Source organism: Dendropsophus ebraccatus, chromosome 4, assembly GCF_027789765.1.
Source record: "Dendropsophus ebraccatus isolate aDenEbr1 chromosome 4, aDenEbr1.pat, whole genome shotgun sequence".
In the NCBI taxonomy this organism is placed as follows: Eukaryota; Metazoa; Chordata; class Amphibia; order Anura; family Hylidae; genus Dendropsophus; species Dendropsophus ebraccatus.
The window spans coordinates 76,690,820-76,708,454 of NC_091457.1; the positions used below are offsets into that span (position 1 = coordinate 76,690,820).

General features: G+C 43.2%; 1 protein-coding gene across 2 annotated transcripts in view; it reads right to left on the reverse strand.

The window, feature by feature from the left end:
• The window catches only part of ANKRD11 (ankyrin repeat domain containing 11), a 218,881-nt gene that overhangs the window by 77,032 nt on the left and 124,214 nt on the right, over window positions 1–17,635 (reverse strand). For both annotated transcript variants that reach the window (XM_069966057.1, XM_069966056.1), the window contains one exon: window positions 14,455–14,599. In XM_069966057.1, the coding sequence (XP_069822158.1) occupies window positions 14,455–14,541 (87 nt within the window). In that variant the 5' untranslated portion in view covers window positions 14,542–14,599. The remainder of the gene's footprint in view (window positions 1–14,454; window positions 14,600–17,635) is intronic.

Sequence of the window (17,635 nt, forward strand, 5' to 3'; positions counted from 1 at the left end):
GCCACCCTCTCCTCTTACCCTCTCCGCTGCCACCCTCTCCTCTTACCTTCTCTCCTCTCCTGCCACCCTCTCCTCTTCCCTCTTCTCTTACCCTCTCCCCTGCCGCCCCTCTACTGCCACCCTCTTCACTGGATCGCTGGTGGTGATTCTTTTTGTTTTGTGCCCCCCAAAGTAAAAAGAAAAAAACAAACAAAAAAAAAAAAAAAAAAGTAAAAAACACAAAATGTAAAATCAGTACATAAAACTCACACACTAACACTTACATGTGTAAAAGTATAACACTTACACAGGCCCTCTAAAGATGCCTTCACACACTGGATTCGCAGCGGATACGTAGTGTCAGTGTTTCCTTATGAGAATACAAACATGCAGCGGGAATGACATCCCGCTGCGTGTATGTAAGTTAACCCCCCGCTGGCCGGAGCATACATCACCTCCTCCCTGCTCCGGCTTGCTTCGGGGGTTCTCAGCTGGACATCCTGCTCAGCCAATCAGTGGCTCTGGAGGGGCAGCACACTGATTGGCTGCGCAGGATAAGCAGACGCCGGGATCACTGAAGCCGGAGCGGGGAGGAGGTGATGTATGCTCCGGCCAGCAGGGGGTTAACTTACATACACGCAGCAGGATGTCATTCCTGCTGCGAGTATGTATTCTCATAGGGATGCACTGACACTGGCTCCGCAGCGGATTTCGCTGCGAATCCACAGCGTGATCCGGTGTGTGTGACGGCATCCTAAAGAAAAAAACAAAAATGGCCACAGGTTGTTCTCTGCTGAGGCGGCATACGCCTGGATTGCCTCCAATTCTGAGACAACCAATGAAGGAGAAGAGGAAGATCTTTCGTTCCTTCTGCCTTCCTCTTCTTCCTCATCGTCATCATTTAGTGATGAAAAGCCCCCAAGGCGCCGCCCCAGGAAGCCCCACAAACCCCCTCAAGTGACCCCAATTCGTACGAGCCACAGATTACCGAGTTCGTTGGGGTCACTTGTGGGGGGTTTCCACTGTTTTGGCAGCACGGGGGCTCTGTGAACCCCTCGTCCTCCATTCTGGCCAAAACCAGCTTCCGAAATCCTAATTGCGCTGCTTCCCTTTGGAGGCTTTCCGTGCGCCGACTTTGCACTTTGTGTCCACATGTGAGGTACCCCTGTAATCAGGGGAAATTGCTCTACATGATTAGTGGTTTGTTTTTTCTTTTAACTCCTTGTGAACATGAAAAATTCTAAGTTACACCAATATTTTAATGTAAAAAAATTTTATTTTTCATTTTCACGGCATATTGTTCCACAATTGTGTCTGTCACCAGTGGGGTCCACATGCTCACTATACTTCTTGTTACATTCCTTGAGGGGTGTAGTTTCCATAATGGGGTCACTTGTGGGGGGTTTCCAATGTTTTGGCAGCACGGGGGCTCTGTAAACACCTGGTCCTCCATTCTGGCCAAATCCAGCTTCCAAAATCCAAATTGTGCTCCTTCCCTTTGGAGGCTTTCCGTGCGCCAACTTTGCACTTTTGTGTCCACATGTGGGGTATTACTGTAATCGGGGGAAATTGCTATACATGGTTAGTGGTTTATTTTTTCTTTTAACTCCTTGTGAACATGAAAAATTCAAAGTTACACCAACGTTATAGTGTAAAAAATTAAATTTTTCATTTTCACAGCACATTGTGCCTGTCACCAGTGGGGTCCATATGCCCACTATACCCCTTGTTACATTTCTTGAAGGGTGTAGTTTCCATAATGGGGTCACTTGTGGGGGGTTTACAATGTTTTGGCAGCACGGGGGCTCTGCGAACCAGACATGGCCTCAGTCCTCCATTCTGGCAAAATCCAGCTTCCAAAATCCAAATTGCGCTCCTTCCCTTTGGAGGCTTTCCGTGCACCACCTTTGCACTTTGTGTCCACATGTGGGGTACTCCTGTTATCGGAGGAAATTGCTCTACATGATTAGTGGTTTATTTTTTCTTTTAACCCCTTGTGAACCTGAAAAATTCAAGGTTACACCAACGTTTTAGTGTAAAAAAATAAAATTTTTCATTTTCAGGCCACATTGTTCCACATTTAGGTCTGTCACCAGTGCGGTCTATGTGCTCACTAAACCCCTTCTTACATTCCTTGAGGTGTGTAGTTTCCATAATGGGGTCACTTGTGGGGGGTTTCCACTGTTTGGCAGCATGGGGGCTCTGCGAACCAGACATGGCCTCTGTCCTCCTTTCTGGCCAAATCCAGCTTCCAAAATGAGTGTCCAGCTTTTGAGGCGTGTCCTGCGCCCGCATGATACACTATGTCCCCATGTGGGGTATTTTTGTACTCGGGGGAAATTTCTCAACAAGTTTTATGTTTTTTTTTCCCCCTTTTAAACCCTTGTCAGCCTGAAAAATATAAGGCTAGACCAAGTTTTAGTGTAAAAAAAATTACATTTTTCAATTTCACGGCACATTGTGTCTGTCACTAGTGGGGTCAATGTGCTCACTATACCCCTTGTTACGTTCCCCTAGGGGTCTCGTTTCCTAAATGGTGTCCCTTTAGGGGTGTTTGTTAGGTTTTGGCACCCCTAAGCCTCTGCCAACCAAAAGTGGTACTTTGAAAATTGGCCAATTGTAAGGAGGCTTCAAAATTCACTAGGCGCTCCTTTACATCTGAGGCTTGTAATTGCGTCAAATAGCGCAATAGGGCCACATATCATATATTTCTATAAACTGCAGACATGGGGCAATACAAATTGTGGTGCATTTCTCTGGAAATAGGTTTTCTATTATGAGAGATATTTGATCACAATATAATTTCTGCAAAGAAAATTGAAATTTTCAATTTTCTCACACACTTAGCTTTATTTCTGTGACTCACCTAAAGGGTTAAACTTTCTGGAATTGATTTTGAACAGTTTGGGGGGTGCAGTTTCTGAAATGGGGTGCTTTGTGGGGCTTCATGAAATACAGCCCCCTCAAATCCACTTCACATGTGAACTGGTCCCTTGAAAAATCTGATTTTGAAATTCTTGTGAAAATTTGGGAAAAACGCTGCTAAACTTTGAAGCTTTCTACTGTCTTAAACAATTGAACGCAAGTTTAATAAATGCCTCAAACATAAATTAGATATGAAATAGCATTAGCAACATGTCCACCTTATGTGGCATAACCATTTTCCTTACGAGCACAAAATTTCAAAGTTAGAAAAATGCAATTTTTAAAAAAATTTTCACATTATTTTGGGGTTTTTCATAAAGATAAACTCCAAGTATCGACTCAGTTTTACCAAAAAATAAAGTATAACATGTCACGAGAAAACAATCTTAGAATCAGCCGGATAGGTAAAAGCATCCCGAAGTTATTAATAGATAAAGTGACACGTCATTTCTAAAATTTGGTCCAGTCCTTAAGGCCATTTTGGGCTCAGTCCTTAAGGGGTGAATAGAGAAAAGCGAACCTGGAGCATGCTCGAGTCCATCCGAACCCAAACTTTCGACATTTGATTAGCGGTGGCTGCTGAACTTGGATAAAGCCCTAAGGCTATGTGGAAAACATGGATATAGTCATTGGCTGTATACATGTTTTCCAGACAACCTTAGAGCTTTATCTGAGTTCAGCAGCCACGGCTAATCGAATGCCGAACGATCAGGTTCGGATCGGGTTCGGATGGACTCATCTCTACTCTTTAACCCCTAGACGACCCTGGCCTTAACTGTACGTCCAGGGCCGCCGACAGGTGTCCAGAGCTGGGCCGAGCGGCGGCTGTGCTCTGAACTGCATGTAGCCCGGGACCGTGGCTATTAGGAAGGTAATCTGATGCAGCTGTCAAAGATGACAGCTGCAGCTGTTACCTGATGCAGCCGTTCCCTGGTGTCTAGTGGGCTGCAGCAGCCGGAAGCTGTATATCTACACAGCATAGATCTCAATGAGACATCAGAGTGCATATACTAGAAGTTCCCCAGGGGGGCTTCTAGTATATGTGTAAAAGTTAAAAAAAATAAAATAAAAAAAAATAAGTGTAATTAATAAAAAGCCCCCCTCCCCTAATAAAAAAAAAAGTGTGAATCACCCCCCTTTTCCCATGTTAATAATAAATAAACGTTTAGTATCGCAGCGTGCGTAATTGCCCAAATTATTGCAAAATTTGGCATTTTTGGTCGCATCAAATCCAGAAAAATTGTAATAAAAAGCTATCAAAAAGTCGCATATGCGCAATCAAGGTATCGATAGAACATATCAGGCGCAAAAAATGACATCTCACACAGCCCCATAGACCAAAGGATAAAAGCGCCATAAGCCTAGGAATAGAGCGATTTTAAGGAACATATATTTGTTAACAATGGTTTGAATTTTTTACAAGCCATCAGATACTATAAAAGTTATACATGTTACATATCGTTGTAATTGTAACAACTTGAGGAATATATATAACATGTCAGTTTTACCCCAGGTCAGACGGCGTAAATAAAAAAAAAACCTCCAAATAAAAGAAATTTTTTTGGGGCTTGGTTTTTCCCTTGTCATTACATTGACTTATAGGGCCACTTAACCCCTTAAAGTGACACCGTCACCCCCTTTGTGCATTTTGACATCTCTACACAGGTGTAAAGGGTAAATTTAGCATTTTTCATACCTTATTTCATATCATACGTCATTGTGTTTGTTCAAATAAAAAGTGTCCTTTTATAAACTGCAGATTGTATTAAGTGGGCGTGACCTTGCAGCATTAGCGCCACTTAGCCCCGCCCACAACACACTGTTGGTCCCGCCCCCTTGACGCCCATTGTTTGGCCAACGTAAAGGGGGTGGAGTCTAGACTTTTCGGCCAGCCTGTTCCAATGGCCGAGGAGGGGGCGGGCCAACTGTGGTGTTGTGGGCGGGGCTAAGTGGTGCTAATGCTGCGAGGCCCCGCCCACTTAACACAATCTGCAGTTGATAAAAGATGACTTTTTACTTGAACAAGCACCATGACGTATGATATAAAATAAGGTATGAAAAACGCTAAATTTAACCTTTACACCTGTGTAGAGATTTCAGAATGCACAAAGGTGGTGACAGTGTCACTTTAAGGTCAAAGCCAATTTTCATTTTTGAGCTTTTGCTTTTTCCATTTTATGTTTAAAAGTCCATAGCGCTTACATTTTTTCACCTAGAGACTTATATGAGCACTTATTTTTTGCGAAACAAATTGTACTTTGCAATGACAGGCATTATTTTTCCATAAAATAGTGCAAATGATTTTTTCCCGGTTTTGCAGCATGTCAAATTGAAAAGAAACAAAACACGAATTTGTTTTGATTTCGGGGAGTTTTGCATTTACGCCATTTGCTCTATGGTAAAACTGACTTGTTATGCATGTTCCTCAAGTTGTTACGATTACAATATGTAACATGTATAACTTTTATATTATGTGATGGCTTTTAAAAAATTCAAACCATTGTTAACAAATATATGTTCCTTAAAATCACTCCATTCCCATGCTTATAACGCTTTTTAGTCTATGGGGCTGTGTGGGGTGTAATTTTTTGCGCCATGAAGTTTACTTTCTATCGGTACCTTGATTGCGCATATACGACTTTTTGATCACTTATTACATTTTTTCTGGATTTGATGCAACCCAAAATGCGCAATTTTGCACTTTGGAATTCGGCGATACCAAATATGTATATGTTTATTTATTTGTTTATTTAATAATTTATATTTATAAAATGGGAAAAGGGGGGTGATTTGGACTTTTATTAGGGGAGGGGATTTTTTATTAATAAAAACACTTTACTAGAGGCCCCCTGGTGGACTTGTATATACACAGCATTGATCTCTCATTGAGGCCCGGGCCGGCCAGAAGAACGGATCTTCAACTTCAATGCAGCTGTCAAACCTGATTAGCCTTATTTAGCCGGCGCGGCAACAGGACCCACACCGGCTAATAGAGGCACTTCCCGGCTGCAGATTGCATCCGGGAGCGGTGCCGTTTAGAGCGGGGTCCCAGCGGTCACACCAGCCTGTTACCCCAGCCTCTCCCCATCACCCCGGCCTCTCACTCCAGCCTCTACCCCCGTCACCCCAGCCTCTCCCAGCCTGTCAAACAAGCCTCTACCCCCCTGTCACCCAAGGCTCTACCCCCCTGTCACCCCAGCCTCTACCCCCGTCACCCCAGCCTCTACCCCCGTCACCCCAGCCTCTCCCAGCCTGTCATCCCAGCCTCTACCCCCCCTGTCACCCCAGCCTCTACCCCCCTGTCACCCCAGCCTGTCACCCTAGCCTCTACCCCCTATCACCCCAGCCTCTACCCCCCTGTCACCCTAGCCTCTACCCCCTGTCACCCCAGCCTCTACCCCCCTGTCACCCCAGCCTGTCATCCCAGCCTCTACCCCCCTGTCACCCCAGCCTTTACCCAGTCACCCCAGCCTCTCCCAGCCTGTAACCCCAGCCTCTACCCCCCTGTCACCCCAGCCTCTAACCCCTGTCACCCCAGCCTCTAACCCCTGTCACCCCAGCCTGTCACCCTAGCCTCTACCCCCTGTCACCCCAGCCTCTACCCCGTCACCCCAGCCTCTCCCAGCCTGTCACCCCAGCCTCTCCCCCCTGTCACCGCAGCCTGTCATCCTAGCCTCTACCCCCCTGTCACAGCAATAGCCTGTACTCTCCTCTGTGTATATGTGTATGTATGTATGTATGTATGTATGTATGTATGTATGTATGTATGTATGTATGTATGTATATGTATATGTATATATATATATATATATATATATATATATATATATATATATATATATATATATATATATATATATATATATATATATATATAATGTGTGTGTATTAGTGTTGCACGATGCACCGAAATATCGATACTACTATCGATATTTCGGGCAGAAAAACGGTTCGGTACCAGGATTTCCTGGTATCGATACTTTATATTAAGCTGCGCTATTATGCAGCTAAAACATAAAGTACAGCGCAGAGACCACGGCCGGCAGCTAGCTGAGCGCCGGCCGTGTTCTCTGTGTGCCGCCCCCTGGTGTCCCCTCCTCCGCCCGCGCGCTCTCCGCTCCCGGTGGCGCCAACTTCAAATAACCGGCACATAGCGATCGCTAGTGCCGGCTATTTTACAGGGTAGATGCCGCTGTCACAACTGACAGCGGCATTTAACACCCCCCCCCCCCCCCCACTTGTATATGTGTACTGCTGTGCAGACAACAACAAAATGGCGCTGCCCAGCAGTACACATAATAGCACCTTTCCCCTCTGTTTCCCCTGTGAGAGGAGGGAGGTGATGATGTCACAGCAGTTGAGCAGGGACTGCCTCTTTTTCAGCATCCGGCTTTCAGGCTGCTTTTACCAGCAGTTTCCTGGTGGAGCTCCCCCTGGTGGTCATCACTGGGAAATATGGAAAATTAGATTGTTAATTTTTCATATTTCCTTACATGTAAAAAAAATGAAAACCACATATAAATTAACAAAAAAAATAAATTCAGTTTTAACACTTTCAAAAATTTTTTTAACTTTTGCGACACATTCCCTTTAAGGAGACAGCAGCACTGTCACATTACAAACCACTCTTTCCATATAAACGTATACAATTTCCTTGCTCTTCATCTAAGGGGATAAATGTTCCCAAATCATCTTTCTACCACATGGTGTCAGCTGCAATAATACTGAACCAGCATTCCACTACAACCCCCAGCAATACACTGTCCAAATTCCAGCTCTCCACGTTACTAAGTACTGGAATTACATATTATAATGTCATTCCTAGACAAGTTCCACAGGATAAAGTTTGGCCAATGTGCTTTAGCACCAAAAATATAAAAATTATCAATTATGCTCAGCTTTTATTAGACAGTCAGAACGTTCTGAGTTTGAACCTTGGGGCCTATGTAGGCAAAAATACAGACATGCCTGCTCTGTGCCCCCATCTTGGAAAGCAAATTACAGAATTCCCTTATATTTACACAAGCACCTCATGTTATACTGCCCACCAAATATACTAAGGAGGAGATTAAACCCTGCATAAATATTACACTACTGAAAGAGTCTGGAAATGCATGTGAACATAGGCACATATTTTACCATTGCCAAATGACTTTTACCATTGCCAATGACTTTTTCTTTATTATATAGCAAAAACATTCTACACAACTGTGAGGGTGGGTTCATACTGAGGAATTCTCGCAGATAATGTCCGCTGAATTGCGCGCGCACGGCCGCGCGCCTTTCCACCAGCTCCATAGACACCATTCTATGGGCCGGCGTATTTCGCTATCCGCCGAAAGTAGTGACATGACCCCTTTAACATTTTTGTGCCCTAATAGGGCATAAAGGGGTAATTCCACTCAAACATAACTTTTCATATGTTGCTGCCCATAGTGAGAACAATTCCTCCCATACTTATCTATTCAGTCTCCTTCTCCAAATTCTGAGCTACACAAAAAGTGTGAGCTTTTCTTAGTCTCACCCTCCCCTTCTGAGATGGCTTATGTAAACAAGTCCCTGGCAGGCTTTATCTGCAACTATAGAGCTTCTTTGTAATGCTGGGAGAGTTAATCTGATGTTGCCGACAAATAAAGTTGCAACAAAGCCAGTCATCAGGGACTTTTAAGTCTATCAGTTGTTTTAAAAAGTAGGGGGGAGGAGGCGGAGTTAGAAAGAAAAGCTCATACATAGTTTTGTGCCTTCAGCAGAAAGTAGCAGCTCAGTACTGGGGGAAGGAGACGGAATAGATAACATGTATGGAAAGAATTTTTACCCAGTCAGTCTGTAAGCTCCAACTAGAAGGTCTCGTTTACACTTTCGGTGCGGTTCCGAAACGCGTTGGGTCTTATTAAACTTTCTTATACCCTATTTCCATCATTTCTCTCTGGACCTGCGCCCCGTGATCCGTGATTTGTGGTGTTGGCGGTTTTTACATTGATCGTTTACACTTTGTATTTTTATTCATTCTAATTATTTAACTGTGTATTATGTAACCTCTGTACTGTATGTATGGGGAGAAAAAAAAAAAAAAAAAAGCACTACAGAATCTGCTGGAGCTATACAAATAAATATTACTCTCACCATGGGAAGTAACATATGAAAAGTTATGATTGAGGGGGTGATTGTTTATTTACCAAAGGCAGATTTAGCTAAGTGGGCGGGGCTTCACAGCAACAGCACCACTTAGCCCCCCCTAAGTCGCCACTGTTGGCCCTGCCCCAGGGTGGGGGCCCATGCGCAGATGAGGCCCACTTAGCACAATCTGCAGTCATAATGCAAAAAAGCGGGTGACTGACAGAAGTCCCCAGGGGGACTTAAAGTGACACTGACACACACACACACACACTTTGATCGCCAATATTTAATACTTGTAATACATACACCAGCCCGACAATTGCCTTTTAGAATAGAGTGGTGGTCAGTAACCTAAATGACTAGTTGTCATCAAAAGGGAAGGGGCAGCATATCAGGAGAAAGAGACAAGTTTGCTAATAAAAAGGTATTTGTAGAGGTATTTAACTTGGCAGACCCTACAAGTATAACTGTTATTTGAGATGGGAATACCCCTTCAAGTCAGTAATTAAAGAGTCACTGTCTTTTTTGCAGAAATCAATAGTCCAGGCGATTTTAAGAAACTTTGTAATTGGGTTTATAAGCCAAATATGCCATTATCTGCATTTAAAAAGCCTTTTCCCAGGTACCCCCCCCCCCTCCCTCCTTGTTTCCACCCACTGCAAAAAATCAGGAAATTGTGACTTGTTGCATCAGACATACCCTGTCTGTTCTATAGAGAAGTGGGGGGGGAGGAAGTTAGCCGACAGCAGAAAGATGATAACAGAGGATTACAGGCATGGAGCTGGGTGACAGCTGTAATCAGGGCTCAGAGAGATCAGTGGTGACTGTCAGGGGAGATAACTCTTTGTTGTCCTGTTTTGGTCTTTTATTTAGCTCTCTCCATAGGAGAACAATGAAGACAGGGGGGGGGAGCTTCAAACTGCTTTTTCATGATAAAAATGCATTTTTCGGCTAATAAACCTTATTACAAAGTTTCTTAAAATCGCCTGGACTACTGATTTCTGCAAAAAAAAATTCTCACGACAGTGACACTTTAAAGGAAGTCTGGACTGCTTTGTCAGTGTGAATCATCAGATCTAAATGTGTCAGACAAGTTCACTGAAATCTGTGTTGAGTCCATGATGTCTGTAGTATCTTTACATAGTTTTTGCCAATTATGCAAAAATGCATGAGTGCTGCAGATTCTGTGTGCGTTATACAAATAAAAGCATTATTATTATTATTATTATTATTTTATTTTTATTTTTTTAAATCAGTAAATGCATTTTTTAAATGCCATGACTGAAAAACCCCAGGTGGAAAACAGTTTTTTTTTTTTTTTTTTTACCAACACTGCCACTGCAGTTTTTGTGAACAAACCAGAAGGATCAAACAGAAAAGAGAATGAAGTCCACCCTTTTTACTGCTCTAAGGTAGGGTAGAGCGCAACATAAAATGACTGACAGTACAAACTATAGCTCATGGCACAAAAAATGAACCCTTATAAAGCCCCATATTATAAAAAAAATAATTAAAAAAATAAATCTTCTGATCTGTAACTATGTTAAAAGTAGTCAAATAAGATTATATAAATTGTTTTAAGCTGAAATTGTACTGACTGGGTATAGACCACATCTCAGATTCACCACATGTCGATCAGCATAGGAATGACAACCAAAAAAAAAACCTTGAAAAATAGCACTTCACCCATTTCGAAATATTTTGCTTCACGGAATATGTTATGGAAAAATTGTGTGTTATTAAAGTGCAATTGGTGTAACAAAAACAAACAAAAAAGACCCCACAAAAATAACCACCACCTCATATGGGTCTGTAGACTTTTTTTCCCCACGTACATAAAAATGTGGTTGATCACATATTTTCCATATGTTAAAGGGGTTGACCACTTTATAGTAAAATAGTTCAGTGTATAGTATTAGTAACTGTACTCACTGTATATACTGACAGCAGCTCCCTGTGTACCTCAGAGCTAATATCAAACTCCCCTTCTCCAGGCTGGGCTGTTCTGTGGTGTGTCTGTCCATAAGATGGCTGACATGGAGAAGCATGTGATTATGCCCCACCCCCCAGTGTCCACCATAGGCATATACAGGCTTAACGGTGGACACTGGGGGGGGGGTCATGGTCACATGCTCTTCCATGTCGGCCATCTTATGGACAGCCTCACCACAGAGCAGGACAGCACAGCCTGGAGGAGGGGAGTCTGATTTTAACAGGGAGTACAATGTGGTACACAGGGAGCTGATGTCAGTAAGTGTACTTACAGCTTTTACTAATACTGTACACTGAGCAATTTTACTATTAAGAGGCCAATCCCTTTAAAGTAAATTTACTGACATGGAAACATTGAAAGACTTAGGAAAACAAAAAAACATACCAAAACGCCCCACATCTAATCTGTCTGGTAGTAGTACATAGACAACTATAAACTGCATGAGGTGGTAGAAGGGGTTACTGATGATCTTGCTTTTTTTTTTTTTTTTTTTTTTTTTTTTTACAAAAGTTAGATGAGCGAGCAAAATGGAGAAGGTTAGAGATGTTATCTAGGCAAATTCAAAAGTTGCAAGACAGCAGGGGTGGTTCAAATACAACATACAAGTCCAATGCAACTATTCTGTTGCCCCCTGCTGGTCCTCTATCTCCCAGTTCCTGAGGCATTAAAGCACCACAAAAAACTGCCCTACTCATCCAATCAGTGGCTTTAGTGTCCCACCTTAGTTACTGACTAAGCAAGCTTTTTATGTGGCGATGTGCCAGGAACTATGAAAAAAGAAGGAGACCATGAGGGGAACAAACACATAGCTGGACAACTAGGAGGCAGTTAGGAGCGCCTCCTGGTTTTTCTGCTTTCATCTAGTGACCGCTCCTTTTATATTTTGCTTTAAAAATTTGGGACATTTTTTTCTAACAATGAGAATAGCAAATAATGCTTTGCTTTCTCGTCAAATACTTGAAACCTCGATGGAAAGAAACCTTAATGAGCTGAACCTAAATTTGGCTGAACCACCTCAGCCAAATATGTGTGTCTAATAGGCTAATGCTGCAGTAATACTCATGGATGTCTTAGCAGTTGACAAATGCCTTTTAAAAGATATAAAAGGTTTAAACAGGAAAATCCAATATAATGAGAGAACCAGAACACTGGTAAAATCTGTTCTCTTCAGCTGGTAATTGTGGATGGAGTCAAATTAAAAGCAAGCAGATCTCTCTCTTCAAAAGACAGGTCAGATCTCCAGGAGACTAGAAAGATCATCAGTTCGGCCAAGGATACACCAGTTTAGATAAATTGCAGCAGGGCTCCATAAGCAGAAATGTAATAAGATAGTAGATTGTCAGCATGGTAGTCTAACCTTGACAAGTCACCAGTGACTTGGCATCTTCAGATCTAGATAATGTTATTTCTGCTGTACAGGAGACATTTGCAGGATGATCACAACATTTGTATTATCATACAAATAACAGTGAATCCCTCATCTGCAGAAAACATGGAAGGTTTCATCTCGGCAGCAGCAGAGCTGTGAGTCACTACCTCCGCTGCCCTTTACAGCAATGGGGGGGGGGGGGGGAGACAGAGAAAATAAAAATAAAAATTGGGTCCCAATAGTCCAAGACAAAATCGTGTGACAGACGTAGATGACAGTAGTCGCTACTTAAATTGTTGTTTTTATCTCAAACAACTTTCCTCCATGTTAAAGCCTAAATTCCTAAACATTTTTGTTAATGAAGTGACATAGATAGAAGTACTTATCCCATAAAAAAAAAACAAAAAAAAAACACTAAACTCTTGGCCACTTTGTGTCTCACTACTAAGTGGGAGCAAGGCTTAGAAGTGCCTTACACAAATTTATCTGACAGATATTTTAAGCCAAAGCCAGGAATGGACTATAGACAGAACAGGTCAGAGAGGAAAGACTGAGATTTCTCCTCTTCTCAAATCCCTTCCTGGCTTTAAAAAAAGCTGTCAGATAAATCTCTGTGTAAAGGCACCCTGAGATACTGCATTGAAGGGAAGGAAAGCTGCCTCCTTCAATGGGTCCATGCTGGGCCACAAATAAAAGTCAAATGTTTCCCTCTTATCTGGTCACCTATACAGTGCAGGACGGCTGTTCATTGTGTTCTTACCATGAAAACAGTCCTACCTCTGCTCCTCCCTTTAGTTGAAGTTAATACGTACCCCCCTTTAAAAGGGAACCCATCACGCCCAAAATCACCCTAATAAGGAAACGTGCTGGCACATCAACATCCCCCCTGCCCCCTCCGTGACCCTCTCTATTAGACTGTATTCTTACTGTTATGATGTCCCGCGCTGTATGTAAATGCCAAGTAAATAGTCACGCTGGGTGTATCTAGTCAGGGTCCTGGACGGTTGGAATCGCTGTAATCATGCCCAGAGGGGCGTGATTGAAAGACCTGTGTTCTGCCAACGTCACACGGGGCCTGCGTTCTACGTCGGCAGTACGTCAGCATCTTCTCTCGCCGTAAAGCGCATGCACGGCGGGCCAAAGACGTCACCGCCCCGCTGCCATGTAACGCAGGCCCCAGGTGACGTCGGCAGAACGCAGGTCTTTCACGCCCCTCTGGGCGTGATTACAGCGATTCCACCGCCCAGGGCAGTGACTAGATACGCCCACCGTGACTACTTGCCCAGCATTTACATACAGCACGGGACATCATAAAAGTAAGAATATGGTCTAAGAGGGGGCACGGAGGGTACAGGGGGATGTTTTGGAAGCGTGCTGGGTGTGATTGGTTCCCTTTAAATGTGGGTCTGAGCTACATGCGTCAACACCTCTACTACACCACAAAAGATTCATGACATCCAAAACAAAAATATTTCATACAGAAACACCACTCTGTTTTCAATTTGTGTGGTATTGCAGCTCACTTCCACAGAAGTGAATGGAGTCTAGCTGTAATACCATCCACAAAAAAATCGGACAAACCTGGCTCAAATTTTATTTTAAGCAAACCAATCACTGGTTTTAAAGCTACTAGCAGTGCCTAATAGATGGGGTAAACTGCTGTCTTACCATGTGTTCTATGCAGTCTGTGGTACCTGCAGAAGTTTGGTCTTTTATTCTGGCAGACGAGGTGGGGGAGAGCCAGGAACTAATCATCTTGGCCGATTAGAAGCCTCTTTTGCTGTCATTAACCCCTGCAGAGCGTACTGACAGGAGGAGAGCAGGTAACTAGTTCCCGGCTCTCTCCCGCCAGAATAAAAGACAGAATTTCTGCAGATAACGCTAACACAGACTGCACAGAACACAGCGTTTGACCTCATCTAAATCGGGCAGTGCTAGCAGTTTTAGAAACAAAAGTTTTTAAAAAACACCAATAACCCCTTTAACAAAATTAAAAATAGCTATACAAAAGCCAGTTGCTCAGTGAGGTCAATATACCTGAATAGTTCATCATAAGTACAGGGTTTCCTACCTTTTTCCCAGTTTGTTTCTCCACCATGTCGTAGCTGAGAGAAAATTCTTCTGGCTGTGGTGTTTTAGAACACCCACCCTTGGGCATCGTTTTGCCTTGCTTATTTGGCCTTCATTTATGCCTCTATCGCTTCGTCATCAACAGTCTGAAATAAAAATAAAAAAATTATATATATGAGTAAGGTTATCAATTTTAGACTGTACTAAGTATAAGTGCATGTAACAGTGTTAAGGCCCTATTCCACGGAACGATTATCGTCCGTATTCGGCCGCTACGGACGATAATCGTCCCGTGGAATAGAGTGCAACGATCAGCCGACATCGTTCATGTCGGCTGATCGTTGCAGTCGCTTGTTTTTCAACATGTTGAAAAACAAGCGACTGATATAGCAGCGATCTGCTGCCGTCGCTCCGTTGAATAGGAGCGTCGGCAGCAGACGCTGCTATATCCTATGGGCTGCCCGGATGATTAGCGATCACCCGGGCTGCCCCCCGGCAGCTCCCCGCCGCCCCCTCCCGCACTCACCCGCTCGCTGCAGCAGTGTTGAATAGCGGCGGCTGCAAGCGGGGAACGAGGAGCAAACGAGCGCTGAGAGCACTCATTTGCTCCTCTAAACGACCCGTGTAATAGGCCCTTTAGGCTGGGTTCACACTACGTTTTTGCAAAACCGGATGAAAAACTTATTAAAAAAAACGGATGCAACTGTGTGGATCCGTTTTCCCATTGACTTCCATTATATAAAAAAAAAAAAAAAAAAAAAAAAAAGGCCAAAAACTTGGCAGACCTAATTTTTGGGTCAGTAAAACAAACAAACAAACAAACAAAAAAAGATCCATTTTGATCTTTGATATAATGGGAGTCAATAAAAAAAAACTGATCAAAAACGGATGCACGCAGTTGCATCAGTTTTTCAACCGGTCTTTGGGGGGGGGGGGGGGGGTTAAACGGACTGCAAAAACGTAGTGTGAAGCCAGCCTTATCCATATTCAGCTGAACACACATGTACAATTGTAACATGACTGGCAGTTTACCTCCGCATAACATAACCAAGGCAGAAGTCGTCATTAAACATAGTAATTGAATTACATTAACCGTCAAACAATTAAACTTTTTGGCTAGTCTGTCAAAGTATTGAGCAGGACAGTCCGTGCAAGTGTGCCGATAAGCATAGGAGTGCACAAAATTTCATGCATCACATGGCTTTCTAAAATATTTTACACCACAATGTAAACTATGGCACCAAGGAACAGCTAAGGGTATTAATTCTGAATGTGGTTGTATTTTAAACTTTGAGGACAACAGATCTTTAAAATGGGTCACAGACCGACTGCCTAATAGGTATATTAACACAGGACAGTTGTTGCAGAAATGTTATCTACTGTCTCAAAACAGCTGAACAAGGAATATATGGAAAAGATATTCAGTCGCAAAAAGTATTTACTACAAGTTTGACATGTGAATGCACCCTACTGATGAATCTGGGCCACATGTTTGAGTTCCTTTAGGAACCAAACAGCTCAGCTTTCACTTTTCTGTGCTCTGATAAAATAAAACCAGAGCCTTCATGTGTTGCTCTAGAAAAATTACATTTGTGTCCTCAGAAAGCTTCTCGTCTTCCCTCCCTCTGCTAAACACCCTCCACCTGACATCTTCATCTCTGTCTGTGGTACGACCATAACCCCTACACAACAAGCCCGCTGCCTTGGGGTTATAGTTGACTCTGATCTCTCTTTCACTCCTCATATTAAATCTTTCACGTTCCTGTAAATTTGCATCTAAAAAACAACAGCTCTAAAATCCGTCCCTTCCTTACTGTCGAATCTGCTAAAACTCTTATTGTCGCTCTGATCCATTCCAGTCTTGACTACTGCAATTCCTTACTAATCGGCCTTCCTTCCTCTAAACTTTCCTCTCTCCAGTCCATTCTCAATGCAGCGGCCAGGCTCATCTCCATGTCCAGCCGCTATACCAATGCCTCCCCCTTGTGTTAGTCACTACACTGGCTCCCTATTAAACACAGGATACAATACAAAGTCCTCCTGCTCATCCACAAGGCTCTCCACAGTGCTGCACCTCCCTATATCTCCTCCCTCATCTCTGTCTACAGCCCTACCCGTGCCTTACGCTCCTCTAATGACTTAAGACTAACATCCACCTTAATCCGCACCTCACACTTCCGTCTCCAGGACTTCACCCGAGCTGCACCAGTTCCAAGGCATGCATTACCTAAGACTGTCAGACTCACCTCCAATACACAAAGTTCCAAACGTGCCCTCAAAACGCATCTATTCAAGCAGGCTTACCAGGATCCCTAATTTTGACTGCTACCCTCAACCTCTCTCCCCCCCCCCCCCACACACACCTACCTCCGCCACACACAGACACATACATATACACACACCAAGCATTTAAGCACTTAGACCTGTGCATGCAGGCATTGGCTGGTGACAGGTTCTCCCACCCTTACCTGCACTGCCTTATTTATAAAGATGGCCGGACCATAAGAACAATGATGCACTTTGCCCCTCTGCCATTCTGTCTCGCACCCCCTCCTGATAGTGTGTAAGCTCATGCATGCGAGCAGGGACCTCACTCCTCATGTATGGATAATTATATGTATCTCTCTGTAATGTCTATTTTTTGTCTATGTATGTACCCCAGAATTGTAAAGTGCTGCGGAATATAATATTATTATTATTATTGTCCATGTATGTACCCCAGAATTGTAAAGTGCTGCGGAATATAATATTATTATTATTATTGTTATTAGCTCTTGTCCTCGAATCGGAGCAAAGCTTGGATGCTGCAATGAAAGGAAGGATAGCTTAGACTGCATATGCAATATGACCCTTTCTGCAACCTAAAATTGATCCATGCTGGGCCAAAAATAAGGCAAATGTTTGCCACTTATCTGATCTTTCTGATCTACAGACATAAAACAGACCCATTGATTTCTATTTGGCCATCCACACATCCAGTTAGAAAATTAACAATTTTGTGGCCGCCAATACATTACATAAAAAATGAGCACCTGGACCTAATATGTACCTATATGGTTCAGTGGTGCGGAATGGAGGCCCCAATAGAAATTAAATGGAAACCAATCAGCTCGTTTGGGCTGATATGGTTCCCTTGAGCACTGTATAAAGCACCTGGAGAGGCCAGTAACGGACCTCTCTGC